The sequence below is a fragment of the Hydra viridissima genome, unplaced genomic scaffold, assembly GCF_058129835.1.
Source record: "Hydra viridissima isolate aposymbiotic clone 2 unplaced genomic scaffold, HvirCarnegie_v1 scaffold_8, whole genome shotgun sequence".
Lineage (NCBI taxonomy): Eukaryota > Metazoa > Cnidaria > Hydrozoa > Anthoathecata > Hydridae > Hydra > Hydra viridissima.
The window spans coordinates 8504094-8521346 of record NW_028324307.1 but is presented as its reverse complement, the minus strand read 5'-3'; the positions used below and the strand labels follow the sequence as shown (position 1 = coordinate 8521346).

Sequence of the window (17253 nt, the reverse complement as noted above, 5' to 3'; positions counted from 1 at the left end):
CTATGTTTTTATATTTTTCTGAATCAGCATAAAATTCTCTATCAGAATCAATCATAAAATTAGGGGGGGGGGGGAGAAAGTCGAGTAGCGCCATGATGTGTGCCAGCATAAGTGAAATTTACATTATTTACATCATACCACATCTAAACTTTTTACAGTAGTATTTACTACTGCAAGAGTTAGGATTAGCAATTGCAATTCTAATTACAACATAACTATATGTTTTCAAAAAAAAGCAACATTTTTTTAAATAGCAAACGTACATTTGCTATTATTATTACAATACGTATTGTAATAATAGCATAATAAAAAAATAACAGCAAAAGAAAGAAATTTGCAAAATATACCTTGTAAGCATTTGGCTTCGCGTCTATAAAATCATCATGGATAGGGGAGAACGGGGTGAGATGGGACATGGGGTGAGATGGGACTTGGCAATATCTCAGTGAAAAATTTAATAAAGCAAAAGTTTTTTTATATATGTTATAAGTTTGCAATAGCTTCTTCATATTATTGTGTTTTTTAAGTTTCAGGAGTATTTTTTTTCGGATTATTTGCGAATATGTAAAAATCTAACAATTTTCCTGGATTTTGAAGACATCATTAATATTAAATATTTATGTATTGTTTGCATATATTTTTATGTTTATGGTTTTTAATTATTCACTATTGTTTTATTTAACTACTGAAGAAATATGATTAGCATATGGCTACGAGAACTATATAAAATAAAGGTTTTCTCACACTTACGAGTAATGGGGTGACTTGGGACAGGAGATATGGGGTGAAATGGGACACTGTTCAATTTTATCATTTTTTTAATTTACTGTACTTTAACTTTTATAATCAATATTTTTGTAAAAAAGCAAATGAACAGAAAATTATATTTATGTTTATGATAAGATTTCAATGTTTACTTTATAGTAAAGTGTTTTTTATCATAGAAAATAATTATTATTATATTGGATTTCTTTGTTACTTTGTCCTGAAGACATCTTTCACAGTAAGTATTGTTTTAATGCCAATCATTTTTGTATTTTAAATTCAGTTTAAATAAAGTTCTTCACTATTAGCCTTATTAAATTTAATCACATTATAAGTTTTATAGGGTTGTGATACTATTTTATTTTCATTAAAATAAATTTAAAATTTATAGCCTAATCTGGATTTTGGTTAATGCAATTAAAAAGAGCATAATTTTTTTTAATAATGGAGTGAGTAATATGAGTAATAATTTTTCAGATGCCAAGAAAGTACAAACGAGTGACAAGTCGGTTAAAGCCTGATGCTCATACAATAAAAGCTGCTGTGATGGCTGTCGAATCTGGCTGTTTATCACTACGAGCAGCTGCACAAGAGTATACAATTTCAAAATCAAGTTTACAGCGGAAAATAAAGGCTAACAAAGAAACTTCTTACAGTAACTTATACTTTGATGAACAACATAAATATATTTTTAATAAGACACAAGAAGATGAACTTTCAATATATCTTCGTCAAGCATCTAATATGCATTATGGACTTGATGTTAGAGAAACAAAGCAACTTGCATATCAATATGCAATTAAAAATGACATTAAAATACCAGAAAACTGGAAAAAGAGTGAAACAGCTGGAACTGAATGGTTTTATTTATTCTTAAACCGTACAAAATTATCTATTCGTACGCCAGAAGCTACCAGCCTCAGTCGAACAACTAGTTTCAATCGCACAAATGTAGATACTTTCTTCAAAAACCTTGACAGTGTGCAGAAGCGCTATAACTTTTCTGCTGATTGCATTTACAACATTGATGAAACAGGTCTGACAACTGTTCATAAGCCAGTGAAAGTGATTGCTGGTAAAGGAGTAAAGCAAGTAGGACAGGTAACTTCTGCTGAAAGGGGAACCCTAGTTACAATGGTGGGTTGCATTAATGCCCTTGGAAATTTTATTCCACCGTTTTTGATATTTCCTCGTGTCCACTTTCGTAGCCATATGCTTAAAGGTGCACCAACAGGTACAAAAGGTGATGCTAATCCTAGTGGATGGATAAATACAGAAATTTTTTTGAAATGGTTTGATCATTTTGTGGAGTATGGGCATCCCAGCAAGGATCATCCATTACTTTTAATAATGGACAACCACAAAACTCATATATCGATTGAACTGATGGATAAAGCTAAGGAAAGCAATGTTGTGCTCTTGACATTGCCACCCCATTGCAGCCACAAACTCCAACCACTTGACAGATCAGTATTTGGGCCATTAAAGAAATTTTACAATTTAGCATGTGATTCATGGTTAAAGGCGCATCCAAATACTCCTATGATGATATATGACATTTCTGAAAATTTAGGAATAGCTTATACGAGAGCCTTTACTTCCCAAAACATTCAAAATGGTTTTAAAGCAGCTGGCATTTTCCCGTACGATCCATATGTTTTCAGTGATGTCGACTTTTTATGTTCTTATGTATCTGATCGACCAATTCCAGCAAATGACAAATCCGACAAACAAACAATCCCCACATCACTGTGTATTGTATCTGAAGTTATTAATGAAAAGAAACAGCAAATCAGCACTTCTGCCTACCATTGGACAGCAGAAGATATAAGGCCATTTCCAAAAGCGGGTGAAAGGGTGGCAAAGAGAAAAAGTGCAAAAAAAAAATGTTCTAGGTCTCTGGTATTGACTGACACACCAACAAGAAATGAACTAGTTGAAAGTTTATCAGAATGTAAAAGAAAAAAAGAAGATAAAGATAAGAAAAAGAAAAAAAGTTACCCCCTCAGACATCAACGTAATTTTGACTCAATTTAAACATCAAGCAACCTGTTGAACAAAGTTACAAATGCATTTAGAATGGTATTTTATTCTTGTTAAACATAAATAAATTTTGTGTATTGTTATGTTTTATAAGGAGTAGAATAAACAATTAAATAATGCTTAAAATTATTTGTTTCTATTTTTGTCCCATTTCACCCCAACCATTGTCCCATTTCACCCCAACATGGGGTGACATGGGACAAACAGTGTCACTTTAAAAAACCAAGCTCTTGAACTTAATTTGATGGTTAAATAATGGGTTTTGCAATAATTTAACATGACAATTCATTGGACTATAGTTTTAAACCGATTTGTATGGTTATTGTGGAAAATTTAAAGCACAGCACGCAAGCAAATTTTTTTGTCCCATCTCACCCCGTTCTCCCCTACCGCAGAAAATATTCAAAATAATGACGGTTATGGCGAAACGACATTCGGCCAAAACACTGTAGCCGCCACAATCGGGCCAGTGTTGGCCCAATATCAAATGCCATCGCAATGGCGTACGACTACTCGCCAGAAGCATGCCAGACTCGGGCCAGTACTGGCCCGTTACTAATCTAGTCGTCACGGCTTGCGATAATTCGCCGGAATTCTGGCCCAGTGTCATAGGCTGTCTGGGTACTAGATGTATTGTTTAACGTATTATTTAAATCAGAACATGTCAATAATATTGCGAAAGGTTCAAATTTGTGTTTTTTGCATTACAAAGTAATTAAAAATTTTTTGGATCTGTTGCGTTTTACGGTGTTTTATTCATTCTATTCTTTGGGAAGCGCTTCTATTTTGTAAACTATATTTCATGAGCTCTTCAGTGCAAAATAATTGTTTGAAAAACAAAATCCTGTCATCTTATTTTATTAGAACGTATGGGCTATCATGAAACAGTTTTAGTGGGGCACTAAACTAATGTACCGTTTTAAAAACTTTTCGATAGTCAAGCATACTTTAATTAGTTCCCGGCGGGAAACATCGACTTAGATACTTTAATGTTTCACCTAACTTGGTAAAAAATCGATGGACCAATAAATGAAGTTTATGTAGCAAAAATAAATTTTACATTATTTTGTATTTATGCACGTAGCATGATGATGTACTTATGTAGTTATAAAATTAACTTTGTCTTGTAAACATAAGTTACAAAAATTTACATAGACATAAGTTTGCTTTATTAACTCTTTTTTGTTGAAGGATTACCATTCATTTAATTTATGTTTTTATACTGATTTCTATTATTATGTAAAATCTATTTACGTAACTTAAAGCTCAGCGTGGTATCAAATCATGACATGACCATGAATTGATTTTTTATACATTGTAAAGCCTCTTTGTTATTGCTTTAATATTTTTAGATTAGAATGAGGAGCTATGTAAGAAAAACTAGTAAAGGAACCTTCTCGAGTAACTCAATGGAGGTAGCTGCTGATTAAGTATTAACAGGAGGGTGTTTATTAAGAAATGAATTCTTTAAGTATTCGAATGCCAGAAGGATGTTCTTTGTCAAGAATGACATCTTTCAAAAATTACCATGTCCAAAAGTTTTTTTACTAATTTAGAGGCACTGTATTTAAGAGAAACAAAGCTTGGTGATGGATTTCGCATTTGGAATCTGGATGAAACAGCTACCACCACTGTACAAAGATGTAATAAAATAATTACTAAAAAAGACATCAAGCAAGTTAACTCTGTGACAAGTAGAGAGTGTGGAACTTTGGTGACAAGTTGTTATTTCATAAGTGCCTCACGTGCTATCATACCGCCTGCAATAATATTCCCACAAAGAAAGTTTAAGCAACATATGCTTAATAATGCACCATCTGGATCTCTTGGTCTTGCAAATCCAACTGGATGGATGAATACAGAGTTATTTGTAGAAGTAATTCAACATTTTATATCAAAAACATTCTTGTCAAAGGAAAATCCATTCCTACTTATATTTGATAATCACGAGAGCCACTTATCTATAAAAGCTCTTGATCTTGCAAAGAATACTGGTGTTACTATTCTTACTATACCACCACATAGTAGTCACAAAATGCAGCCCTTAGATGTCTCTGTATTTGCTCCATTCAAAGTTTATTATTAGGGAAAGGAAAACCGGTTTCCGGAAACCGTAAAATTTTTGGAAATCGAAAACCGAAAATGTTATTTTCGAAACCGGTTTTTGGATATACAGTACAATCTCTCTAATTCGAACTTTATGGGGAAAAATAAAAGTTCGAATAAGAGAGATTTTCGAATTATAGAAAGTTGACTTTTTTTTGCACATTTCACGGTGACTTAACATTTAATCGAATTATGGAGATTTTCGAACTAAAGAGATTCGAATTAGAGAGATTATAACTTATATCATTTGCACAAAATTTACTTGGTTATTTGGCAATTCTAAAACACTTTTCTTGATATGAAGTTGCTCAAGAAAATAAATGAAAACATTCAATTTGCTTCCACTTGAACTTTTAATGTAAGTTACTGCAATTTGTGAAGTAAAAAAAATGAAACAAATTTTCACAAAAACGAAAATGTCGTTTTCTGAAGTCCACAATGATAACACATCAATTTGGAGGCACTTTTTGCACTCAAACGAACTTGAATTGGCCAAGTGCAAGCTCTGCAACCAAGAAATTGTGCAAAGGAGAAACCACAAGCTCCATGAGGAACCACCTGAGGACAAAGCACAACATCACATTTGCTGCAGTTGTTACTCCTGAGAGGAAACTCGAAGTCATCAAACCCGTTGATTCGTTTTTAAAGACAAAGGACCCTGTTGATGTTGTTTTGGCTGAGCTTATTTCATGTGATTCGCTGAAAGAAAAAATAAAATAAAACCTCATGAGAAAGCTAGCAGTATAATAGCAACAGATACATCAACAAAAACTGTACTCGAATTAAAAGAAAAGAAAAGTAAGATAAGAAAGCAATCTTATCAGAAGAAAAAAAAAAGTACCCCAAAAAGGTAACCCACCCATGGGGTACCTTAATACAAAATTCGAATTTTACTCAATAAGTTTCTTTGAGTTTGACCTCTTTTATTTTGTTAATTTAAGAATTTAATTTTGAAAGTATAAATTTATCTACAAATTGCACTAATCACTAAAAAAAAAATGTGTTTAAGAATGTAGTTACAAAACAAAAACCAAAAGTGTTTCATGGTGCCCCACTCTCCCCTAAAAGACACGTTTTTTTTTGTTTTGTTGTTGTTACAAATTTATGAACATTAATAAGTTTCTTTAACAGATGAAAATATTTTAATTTTAACTTTAATTCATAGCTGCTCAACAAGCAACAACAAGCAACAACAAGCTCAAAAAATTCTCAAACAACCAAACAAAGATCAAACAAAAAATTAAACTTAACTAATTAATTAAAAAACAAAAAATTAAATTAGTTCGTTGATTTTGTTAAAATGAAACTGTGCAGAGGATTTACAGTTACAGAGGATTTTAGAAAAATAGAAACAAATTTTCAAGTTTTTATCTATAGCATATATTTCTTAAAACTTAATGAGAAGCAGGTTGTTTCAAACGGTAATTGGAAGCAGCGATGTCTTTTTCAATGTCGTAAAAAGACATATTGTTATGTTTGTAATAATCTGGACATTTATAAACAGAGATGGGCTTCGAGTTAAAACTGACATGTTCATCCACTCCTTTGTACACTGAAGGACCTATTGAAACAAAAAAAAGCATTTTCTGCAATTGAGAAACAAACGTTTCTCAATTGGAGGAAGACAAGAAAAATTTGGCAAATTATCTACGTGTCAAAACTAAAGTCTATGTTAATCTGTCTAAATTATGAATAAAAACGGTGTTTTAAATATTCTCACCAACTTTTTTCCGAAAAGTAATAACTTGAACAATCATATTTTTCGCAGATGTAATTCTTCGTATCGGTTGAAAAAAAGGCAATTTATTCTAAAAAAATTATTATAAGCTACAGGAGTTAGTTTTATATATATATATATATATATATATATATATATATATATATATATATATATATATATATATATATATATATATATATATATATATATGCACATGTTGACAATCTTTATGGGATTTGATTAGAAATTTATTGCCATTTATTTTTTTAAACAATAGCATTGTGGCCTATGAGAAAACGACGTAAGAATTATTAATTATGCTCAACCTAAAAATTTATTATTTAGAAACCATACTTGTGGTTACCGTTTTCCCCACGTGGTCTTTAAATATTATAAACATTTTCATACACTTTAGGTGCTCTTTATTTCATGTTTAATTGCAACAAGTACTTTTAATCTAATTAAAAACACGACTTACTATAGAAACTCTTGAACCCAACAGAGCATGCGCCATTAGTATGTTGTTAGACTAAAACCAAAACAAGGAAAATGTAAAATGATAACGAAAAGAATAAAACGAACCTACTCAGTAAGAGATCAAGACAAATTAAAAAATTTAGACTAAACGATCCTGAACTGAAAAACTTATGACCCTCTAGAGACGAAAAATTTATTTGTATACTATAAGACTCAGAAGATAACTAAAAACTCAGAAATAAAAAAAAAAAACAATACAAGAGTTTGTAAACAAACTCAAAAAATTTTTTTTTAAAAAAAGTCTCATGTATTTTTTTCAACAGAAAACTTCATTTTCTTTATTCCCTTTATGCCACACTCAATTACTTGCCCTGATTTTACAGCTCCAACTCCATTGGGTGTGCCAGTCAAAATCAAATCACCTCGTTCTAAAGACATTATTTGGCTTGTATAACTAATTATTTGAGCCACATTAAATAACATGTCTGAAGTGTTTTCTGATTGTTTTATTTCTCCATCTACAGTTAACCACAGATTAAGGTCATTAGGATTCGCAATTTCGTCTTTTGAGATGAAATCACTAACAGGGCAAAATGTATCCCAATTTTTAGCAATACACCATGGAAGAGACTTTTCTCTAACAAGTTTTAGGTGGCTTCCAGATGTCATATCAAGAATCAAGGCATAACCCCCAATGTGATCAAGAGCATTTTCCTCCAGGATATTAGAACCTGGTTTGCCAATTACAACGCCAAGTTCTACTTCATAGTTTATATCTAAACATCCATTGGGTATCTTAATGAGTTGTCCTTCTTTGATGATGCTTGAAGTGGCTTTTAAAAACAAGATAGGTGATGTTGGAGGCGGGATATTCAATTCAGCAATAGCTTTTTTATAGTTAAGTCCGATACCAATTATTTTTCTACAAGTAGCAGCAAAATGACACAAATCCATTTCTATAATATTATAATGAATGAATGCTTATTTTCTATTAAAAAATACTCTTAGAAATACACAAATTAGCTTCAACTATTTAATAGAATAGGATTCTACAAGAATTAAAATCCTTATATTAATTATTAGTAATCTTATTATAAACTTAAGAAATAAACCTCTTCTAATAAATGTCAGATCATTGATTAAGTAAATTTTCATAGTTATTATAACTTTTTTAAAGCAAGTTAGACATAAACATTGTTTATAAAAATATTATTCATTGTTTAAAAAAACAAGTCTAACTACTTGTTTACTTTTTTAAAAAAACTAACTGTAGACATATATAAGAATCAACTTAAACAACATATATACTTATAAATATATATACGTAATCCTAATTGCTCGAAATAACTTCTGGTCAAACAATTGATCAAATACCATTAAAAATTAAGATTTCTTAATGTTGATTTTAAGTTAATATCAAATGTTATATAGTGTTATAATATTTTTAGGTATTAGGATAATACTTTAAGATACTTTAAGTTTATAACTTAAGTTGTTAAGATACTATCTTATTCATCAGAAATTATTTTGAGTTAAAATATATAACAAATATGTTGAAAAAATTCCAACTAAAAACCTGGCTGGCATATATATATATACTGAATCAAAATATTATTCTACAAAAAATTTCATTTCTGTTACATCTTTTATACCACAATCAATTACATCTCCAGAGATCACTGGTCCAACACCTTTTGGAGTTCCCATAAGAATCAAATCTCCAATTTCCAATGTCATGACCTTACTTGCATAACTAATTACTTCTGAAACTCCAAAAATCATATTTTTGGTATTGCCTGATTGTTTTAAATTATTATTAACTTTCAACCATAACTCTAAATTTTCAGGATTCTCTATGTTACTTTTTGGTATGTACTCACTAATTGGACAAAAAGTATCCCAGCATTTTGCTAAAAGCCATGGGTGTGATTTTGCTTTTATCTCTTCTTGGAAATCTCTTGCAGTCATATCCAGAGCTAATACATAACCAGCAATATGACTAAAGGCTTTGTCTTTTAGAATGTTAGATCCACCTTTTCCAATAACAACACCAAGTTCCACCTCATGATGAAGTGCGGTGCATTTTGGTGGAACTTTGATTGAAGAACCTTGTTTAATAATTGAAGTAGGAGGCTTAAGAAAAATTAGAGGGACTAATGGTACTGGGTTATTGAGCTCTGATGCATGATCTGCAAAATTTCGTCCTACACAAACAATCTTTCGACAGATCTTTGAAAAATTTTGGAGTTCTTTCATCATAAATGCATTCACAAGTTATTTCTAAAATAATACCAAAAAATGCTTATAAAGAAAAAACTTTGTTTACTCTTTTTATTTCTTTTACAGAATGAAATATTTTATTTATTTTAGATTTAAGTGTTTCCATAATTTCTGCATTTAAAAGACAATCAGACAGAATATATTGAAAAATCCTAATACTATAACACCTCTGAAATTATTGAAACTAATGTAACTATTGTGTGTATGTGTGTGTATTCCACAAATAAAACTCATTAATCTAAATTAGATAAAGAAAATACAAAAATAACATTAATAAAAAATTAATCACACAATAGAAAAAGAATTTCACAAAATTTATATAATAACACCCATAAATTAGACTAAAGAGATAAAATAATTAAATTTAATAAAAAAACGTATTCACTTCTATACATGTACATATATACATATACACAAATAAAAGATTACATAATATACATTAAGAGAAAGAAAAATATATACAGAGATTAAGAATGAAGTTATACACTGGTAAACATTATTTACATTTTCTTCAACAAGTTTGGAACTTTTTTATCTTCACTTAAATTAGATTAAAGAAACCCAGTTGTGTAATACGTTCGTTAAATATTTGTTATTAAGAAAGTGCTTTTACTCAACTCCCCCCCCCCCCTCACCCCTCTATTTTTAAAATCGATTATGAAAATTTTAGACTGATTAAGAATGGTATAAAAATATAGGCCTCAAAATCAAAGTAAATTGCTCTAATCGGAAGTTAATAGTTGAAAAACATACACAAGATCGCTGACATTCACCATCTTGAGCAATGATCTATTTTGTTTAAAAGTTATCTTTTAAAAGTATTAACGACGTGGTTTTTATTTTTTTTAATACAGATTTTGAATATAGAACATATTAAAAAAATGCATCAAATAGTATCTGGTATAATTTTTATCACAACACTCTATTTCAGTGAAGTTCTTACTTTGTTGTCAAAAATATAAACATTTTACAGAAAATTGAAAAACTTTTAATGATTATAAACTATAATAAACTTATAAAACCACTAAAGTTCTTTATAGTAAAAATGCATATATTTAAAACTATTAGTATCCATTTATAATTTCAAGTAAACCCCGTTTTTTTATTACCGTAAGATTGGGTGGCTTTGGCCCTACGGGATGACTTTAGCCCGAGCAAAATTTTTTTAAAAAATGGTTTAAAATCGATACCTCAAGGTATGCTGGTTAATGTTTAGTAGCAAATTGTTGGAAATTTATTATTTATTTAGTCTAACTTAGTTTACTTAACTCGAGTCTTTGTGATATTATTGTAAGTTGCACTTTAGAAGAAGCACCTAAAATCCGAATTTTTTTAGGTGTGTAAACTTTTACATCGATAGCAGTACCTGGAGAAGGTTTTTTATTGGAATATACACTGAATTAATTTTAAACCATTAGTGTTTGATTCTATCTTGTTTTGAAAGCTTAACAGTTTATTACTTTTTTGCAATTGAGATTAAAAAAAAAAAGGTTGTCTTTGGCCCACTACATAGGGTGACATTGGCCCGGGCTAAAGTCACCCCATGTATTAGAGTAAACCTTTTTTAGTGATCATTTATAGATATTATGGTGGTTACTATGTTGGAATGAAAAATTTTGTAGTAGTAATGCAATAGAAAAACAGTATAACAGTTTGTATTAGTAAATAGCAAAATTTGTTTAGTTCTTAGTTTAAATATGCCACAAAATTACAAGCCAAATCGTGGAAAAAGAAAATATGTTACTTATACTTAAGAACAGTTAGACAATGCATTAAAAGATTTAAAGAATGGTTTAATTACTCAACGACAAGCAGCTTTGAAATACGATATACCAAGATCAACATTAAAAAATAAAATAAAACAGACATAACCTAAAAAGTATGGTGGTCAGCAAATATTTACATCAAAAGAAGAAGACATGTTTAAGGCATATGCAATAAAATCATCTGAGTTTGGTTTTCCTGTTGATAAATGTGATTTAAGATGCATAGTAAAAGGGTATTTAGAGAAAAAAGGCGTCATTATACCTCAGTTCAAAAATAATTTTCCAGGTGATGATTGGATTTGATCTTTTTTAAAAAGAAATCCTGAACTCACAGTAAGATTTGCAAGCAACATAAAGCGAAAGAGAGCAGAAGTAGGAACGACTGTGATTGATAACTACTTTATAAATCTATCAAATGAAATAAGTAATATATCACCTGATAATATATGGAATTATGATGAAACCAATCTCAGTGATGATCCAGGTTTAAAAAAAAAAAATTAACAAAGCATAAATGTAAGTATCCTGAACGCATAATTAATTCTACAAAGAACTCGTTCTCTGTAATGTTTTGTGGCAATGCTAATGGTGAATTGCTGATATATCATCTTGTGTTATAAATGAAAATAATAGATTAAATTCAAATAATGTAGATACACCTATTAGTATTATAAATACAATTGAGACCAAAAACATTGACTTTGCTGGCCCAAGTACAAATACTGAAACTACTGAGACTTCTAAAAAATAAAACAAAAAATGTTTGTAAAAAGGAGAAATTGTTAAATCTTTTAGAGAATTGTTATGTAATTGTTAAATGCAATGGAGATTTAAATCCTGGACAGGTTTGTTTATTTATTTTGAATTATTTATATTTAGCTAATCAATTAGTAAACTTTATAACTAATTATTTTGATAACTAATATTATTTAATGTAATAACTATTGAATAATTTTAAAGTAACTTTGGAAATTTTTTTTTTCTGCAGTTGAAAAAATTAAGAAAAAATGGAGCAGAAATTACTATTATGAAAAAAAATGGACTTAACTGGAAATGGTCACTACCAGCAGTGCAACTTTTTTTTCCCTAGTCTGAAATAGTCAATTTTATTGAGGAACCAAAGAAAATTTCAAAAAGAGGAATTTATTCAGTTCCAGAACTTTTTCACTAAATTTTTTTAAAACATTTATTAAGTCATTTTTGTTTACTTTATACCTAAACTGTTTTGTTTACTTCGTACCTATACTTGTTTAGTTTGTACCTATATTTTATTTACTGTATACAAGAACTTTGTTACTACATCTTCTTTTGTCACTTTATTTTTGTAAATTTATTTTTATTGTTGTTTTGCTTCCTTTAGTCCCATTTTACAGGGTTGGGCCAAAGTCACCCTAACACACAGGGCGACTTTGGCCCACCATTTAAACCAACCCAAAAGATACTTCAGGTAAATAATTTTCAAATGGGAGACAAAAAGTTCTAACTGTCCTTTCTTTGTACTTCTAATAGTACTTAGTGTTTGAGGAAATAACTTTTGTGGCTTTCATGCAATAGACATTAAGGTGTAAAATGGGCCAAAGCCACCCAATCTTACGGTATGTGTATCAATATAAAAAATAAAGTTTTAAAACCAGTCGAAACAAGATTTATAAAAATTTTGATTAAAAAAGTCATTTGCTCTTTTGTAAAAATAAATCACATTTTATGAGTCGCGTTTCAAAAGAATAACATGCTGTAGAGCTCTCTTCTCCCCCCTTAATAATATTAATAATAATAATAATGATAATAATAATGATAATAATAATAATAATAATAATAATAATAATAATAATAATAATAATAATAATAATAATAATAATAATAATAATAATAATAGTAATGATAATAATAATAATAATAATAATGATAATAATAATAATAATAATGATAACAATAATAATACTAATAATGATAATGATAATAATAAAAATAATGATAATGATAATAATAATTATGATGATAATAATAATAATAAATATAAAAATAATAATAATAATAATAATGATGATGATGATAATAATAATAAAAATAATAATGATGATGACGATGATGATGATGATGATGATGATGATGATGATGATGATGATGATGATGATGATGATGATGATGATGATGATGATGATGATGGTAATAAAAATAATAATAATAATAATAATAATAACTAGCAAAAAAGCAACCCGTAATACGGGTTATGGTCGGTCTGTTACTTAATTTTTAGTGGTTGTTTTCCACAATTTAAAGTTGCGAAACCTTAAACTAATACCCAATTAGAAAAGCGCCTTCAAATTGAAAAAATTAAACCATCTATAAAATTAAAATAAAAAGTATGCCGAGGTAAAATAATTTACCAATAACTTAACATTGAGTTATTTACAACTGACACAGGTCATATCAGTGTAGGGCAGAACCGTTTTCCTCGACATTACTAAGTTCAAAACAAAACGTTTTTAGTTACTGACACAAAATAGTAACACTTCGTCATGCTTTAAATTGACGAAAAAGTAAATCTAAATTCTTGTAATACTTTTTACAACATGAACTTTAATTAGTAAGATTGATATAAAGCGAACGTAAATTATACGAGTTATTAATTTTTTGGTATCCCCTTGATACATGTATCTTTAAAAAAAGGAAATTGACTTTAAAACGTTAAATACACACAACTAAATAAATTTATTAAAAATAACTGATCATTTGACCATTACTATATATGGTACTTGTCTGACCATTTTTATATATGCCCTCTTTGTTTCAATAGTTTTTAGTAAAGGACCTCCCTTCCCCGTTTTTGTCTTAATGGTGGTCAGGAGAATAGAGTTATTTTTGTTAAGAGTAGTCAAGTTTTTGATGGAGACCTTTTACCAGAATAATAAAATGTAAAACAATGATTTACATGTATAACAATTTTTTCTTTCCTCAAAAGTGTTGCAAATGCAAACTAAGCTAATTAATTAGTTAAACACGTTACAAAATTTAAGTAACTCGATATTTGACAAATGCGCAAAACTACAATATTCACCCCCCATTTAAATAGATCCCCAAAGTTACGTACAACAAATTATTAGGCATAAAATAGAGAAAATTAAAAAAAAAAAAATTACATTATTGCATATATTTACATCATTTCCACTGACAAAAATTTACAATAAAAGGTAATTAGGTTTTTTTTTATAAATCGTATAAATGCGTCAATCGTAAATCCTTAAAAAAAAAAAAAACAAAAAAAAAACACCACATAAAAACTGAAAATCGATTTACCTATTTATAGTAACCTATTTTGACATGGCAGTTAATATAAACATTTATCGAAAATGTATCTATAAAATCTGTTTCGAAGTGCAAAAGGATTATCAATACTAATATAAAAAAAAAAAATAATAATAATAATGTTGTCTTGGCTTTTAGTAAATAAATAAAAGCAGTAAGTTCCAATAATGAAACTACCTATGATTCATTTTAACAATAGACACCAACGTGAAGGTAAGCCAAGCAGTCTATCAACACAAAACATCACAACAATAACACATAACAATAGATTATTCACACCCTTGATCCTAAAATCCAGCAAAAATAACAAACCAAATTAAAATATGAAAGGCAAAATTATAAAACCAATTTAAAGTTAACTATATATTTATCTTTTTACTAAACATATAACTACATAAAAGTATATTTGTTTTTATGTTCAATATTAGTTATTCAATTACTTCAAATTTAGGACATTAAAACACCCTAGATTTAAAGATCAAGGTTACGCTAAACATTAACAGACATTATTGTGTTTCCAGAATAATTAAAAAAGGCTAGACAACACAACCTAGCTCTAAAGCAGTAACACCACCTGACACTAAATGCTGCCAAGTCTCACCTCTGCTATAAGTACACCACTTGGCTGGCAAGGTTATCAATCTTGCTCAATATAATGCCAACTCACACCACTTTGTAAACATGGAAACAACATAATTTAAACATATATACAGCTATAAACAAATATGGTTTCATATAACACATATAAACATATTATTACACATATAAACATATTAAATGACAGGTATATATATCAAAAACTATGAAAAAAAAAATTAAAATATTTAAAAAAATATAACATTATTTGTGTAACACTTTTCATCTTCCATACCTTGAATGAAATGTTTATCAATTTTGAAAAACAAACTATTAAATGCCCTAGTTCTTGAACATGCAACATATAGTTGACCATGAGAGAAACACGGTTTTTTGAGATATACCCCAACTCTATCAAATGTTTGACCTTGACTTTTGAAAATTGTCATTGAATAAGCCAATCTGACAGGAAACTGACGACATTTCAGAACAAAAGGTAAATTAGAATCTGATGGAGCCAATTGAATATGAGGAACAAAAACCCGTTTACCACCAGAAACACCTGTCAAAACCTCTGCATCAATATAATTATTTTGAAGAGCACAAACTTTCATTCGAGTACCATTGCATAGCCCAGCTTTGAGATCTAAATTTCTAAGTAGCATAATTATACAACCAATTTTCAATTTTAAACAATGAGGTAGCAAACCTGAAGGTGTTAAGCTGTTCAAAAACTCAACAGGAAAATTATTTCTTTCATTAAGGTCATCAGTATCAATTTGATCAGCACTTAAATAAATTTTGACCTCACCCGGTAGACATTCAAGCACTTCTTCATTGATTGATAATGAATCAAAATTGGTTGGTGTTAAAATCACACGTTTAGAATAATCATTTTGATCAGCATCTCCAAAAATCTTTTCAACAACTGATTCATTTTCTCTAATAATGCACTGATTTGGTATTTCAATGCATCCTTTAAAAGGATCCTCCTCTTTGACAGGTATTGTTCCGTTCCCAAGCTTTAGAAGACATTGGGAAAATTCACCTTCCCCATCTTGTACTGTCATATTTTCAGTTAATGCAAACTTCTGCACCCATAGCCAATGCAAACAAAATTTTACACACAATTCTACTATTTCAGCTGGTTGTGTTTATACACAATTCTACTATTTCAGTTGTTGAACATTTTCATCACAATTTTCTAGATTTAAGCCTATAAACTCAATAACAGGCAGATTGTAATCAGCCAGCATTTTACCACTTTGATTAATAATCTTTTCAATTTGATGAAGAGTAACTTGTTCAGCTATCAGAAGTGGGACTGAGCGGTGAATGAAATCTTCCATCATAAAAGCTTTGCATGTATTCCAGAGATGTATAGGATTGTCAGATTCACAAAAGGTCAAAATAATTGAAAACAACTGTCTAATTTGCTTTGGCATACGTGTTAAAACTGCCTCAGAAAGAGTATTCTGTCATTCAGTGTCATGTTACAACAATTCTTTCAAAACACATGCTTCACGAAATGTTTCAAGGACAATACCATTTACAGTACGCACATCCTCCCAAGATGTTGCTCCTTTTGCTTGCAAAAGTAACAGTTTAAGAAAAAACAATTCTCCAGTTGGATTAAATTTATCCATTCTTACTATCACCTTATTACCACCCATAACCTTCTATTTACAATGTCTAACCTTCCATTTACAATGTTTATCATCAAATACAAAGTGATAAGGAATGTCTACATAAGAATAGCAATTTGCTCTTTCATTTTCAGTATTTAACTTAAACCATGCTGGTAGGTGTGTATTACGTTGAGCTGCACAATCTAAAGCCATTTGTTCTGCTCCTTCTCTAAAATAAAATATTTGATTTTCAGGTAGATGTTTACCAAGTCACAGCACTTTGAAAACACAGAAATAAGATAATGTAAACATATGTACTAACTATAAACACAATAAATGTGTTTAAATATGTAAATAAGGTTAAATATATACCTTATATACATATTTAAACACATTTTTAAAACAATTATATAACACATACACAAACAATAAAAACACTTTACAGTATTGTACTACTTTACATTATTGTAAAAACACATAGATAAAACAACTATAAAGCACTTATTACCACATACACATACATATCAAAAAAGCATATATGCAAACAATAAACGCGTGCAAACAAAAATTTTAAAAACGACGCGAG

At 29.3% G+C, this 17253-nt stretch overlaps 4 protein-coding genes and 2 pseudogenes across 7 annotated transcripts; 3 read left to right on the top strand and 3 right to left on the bottom strand.

Moving 5' to 3' along the window:
- Window positions 1-73: 73 nt before the first annotated feature.
- On the top strand, window positions 74-2922 carry LOC149884892 (uncharacterized). The gene is made up of 2 exons (XM_090096558.1): window positions 74-1003; window positions 1243-2922. Exons 1-2 carry the CDS (start codon window positions 890-892, stop codon window positions 2800-2802), a joined length of 1674 nt encoding a protein of 557 aa, XP_089952684.1. The 5' UTR covers window positions 74-889; the 3' UTR covers window positions 2803-2922.
- A 1414-nt stretch (window positions 2923-4336) lies between these two features.
- On the top strand, window positions 4337-4894 carry LOC149884891 (uncharacterized). The gene has a single exon (XM_090094580.1). It carries the CDS (start codon window positions 4337-4339, stop codon window positions 4892-4894), a length of 558 nt encoding a protein of 185 aa, XP_089950706.1.
- A 354-nt stretch (window positions 4895-5248) lies between these two features.
- On the bottom strand, window positions 5249-8138 carry LOC145186715 (oxaloacetate decarboxylase, mitochondrial pseudogene; annotated as a pseudogene). Its single transcript, XR_016454908.1, has 4 exons — window positions 7113-8138; window positions 6635-6722; window positions 5756-6475; window positions 5249-5613 (listed from the first exon to the last, which is right to left on the bottom strand). The product of XR_016454908.1 is annotated as an oxaloacetate decarboxylase, mitochondrial pseudogene (transcript).
- A 543-nt stretch (window positions 8139-8681) lies between these two features.
- Window positions 8682-9429, bottom strand: LOC145186714 (oxaloacetate tautomerase FAHD1, mitochondrial-like). The gene has a single exon (XM_080062937.2). It carries the CDS (start codon window positions 9368-9370, stop codon window positions 8723-8725), a length of 648 nt encoding a protein of 215 aa, XP_079919063.2. The 5' UTR covers window positions 9371-9429; the 3' UTR covers window positions 8682-8722.
- A 1881-nt stretch (window positions 9430-11310) lies between these two features.
- Window positions 11311-12488, top strand: LOC145187057 (uncharacterized; annotated as a pseudogene). The gene is made up of 4 exons (XR_016454646.1): window positions 11311-11390; window positions 11475-11641; window positions 11748-12002; window positions 12146-12488. The product of XR_016454646.1 is annotated as an uncharacterized LOC145187057 (transcript).
- Window positions 12489-13850: 1362 nt separating this feature from the next.
- On the bottom strand, window positions 13851-17235 carry LOC149884890 (ATP-dependent DNA helicase PIF1-like). 2 transcript variants are annotated; one of them, XR_016454634.1, is made up of 2 exons: window positions 15065-17168; window positions 13851-14750 (listed from the first exon to the last, which is right to left on the bottom strand). XR_016454634.1 is itself a non-coding variant. In XM_090094493.1 (2 exons), the coding sequence occupies exon 2, from the start codon at window positions 16107-16109 to the stop codon at window positions 15288-15290; it is 822 nt and encodes a 273-aa protein (XP_089950619.1). In that variant the 5' UTR covers window positions 16110-16896; window positions 17176-17235; the 3' UTR covers window positions 14799-15287. The 2 variants fall into 2 exon arrangements, 1 of the variants encoding a protein (XP_089950619.1); XM_090094493.1 differs by lacking the exon at window positions 13851-14750 and adding an exon at window positions 17176-17235 and having other exon boundaries at window positions 14799-16896.
- Window positions 17236-17253: the final 18 nt, after the last annotated feature.

Coding starts and splice junctions, on each gene's coding strand:
- LOC145186714 (XM_080062937.2), bottom strand. CDS start 9,370: ATGATGAAAGAACTCCAAAATTTTTCAAAGATCTGTCGAAAGATTGTT.
- LOC149884891 (XM_090094580.1), top strand. CDS start 4,337: ATGTCCAAAAGTTTTTTTACTAATTTAGAGGCACTGTATTTAAGAGAA.
- LOC149884890 (XM_090094493.1), bottom strand. CDS start 16,109: ATGACAGTACAAGATGGGGAAGGTGAATTTTCCCAATGTCTTCTAAAG.
- LOC149884892 (XM_090096558.1), top strand. CDS start 890: ATGTTTATGATAAGATTTCAATGTTTACTTTATAGTAAAGTGTTTTTT. Junction 1,004..1,242: donor TCCTGAAGACATCTTTCACA/GTAAGTATTGTT, acceptor ATAATTTTTCAG/ATGCCAAGAAAGTACAAACG.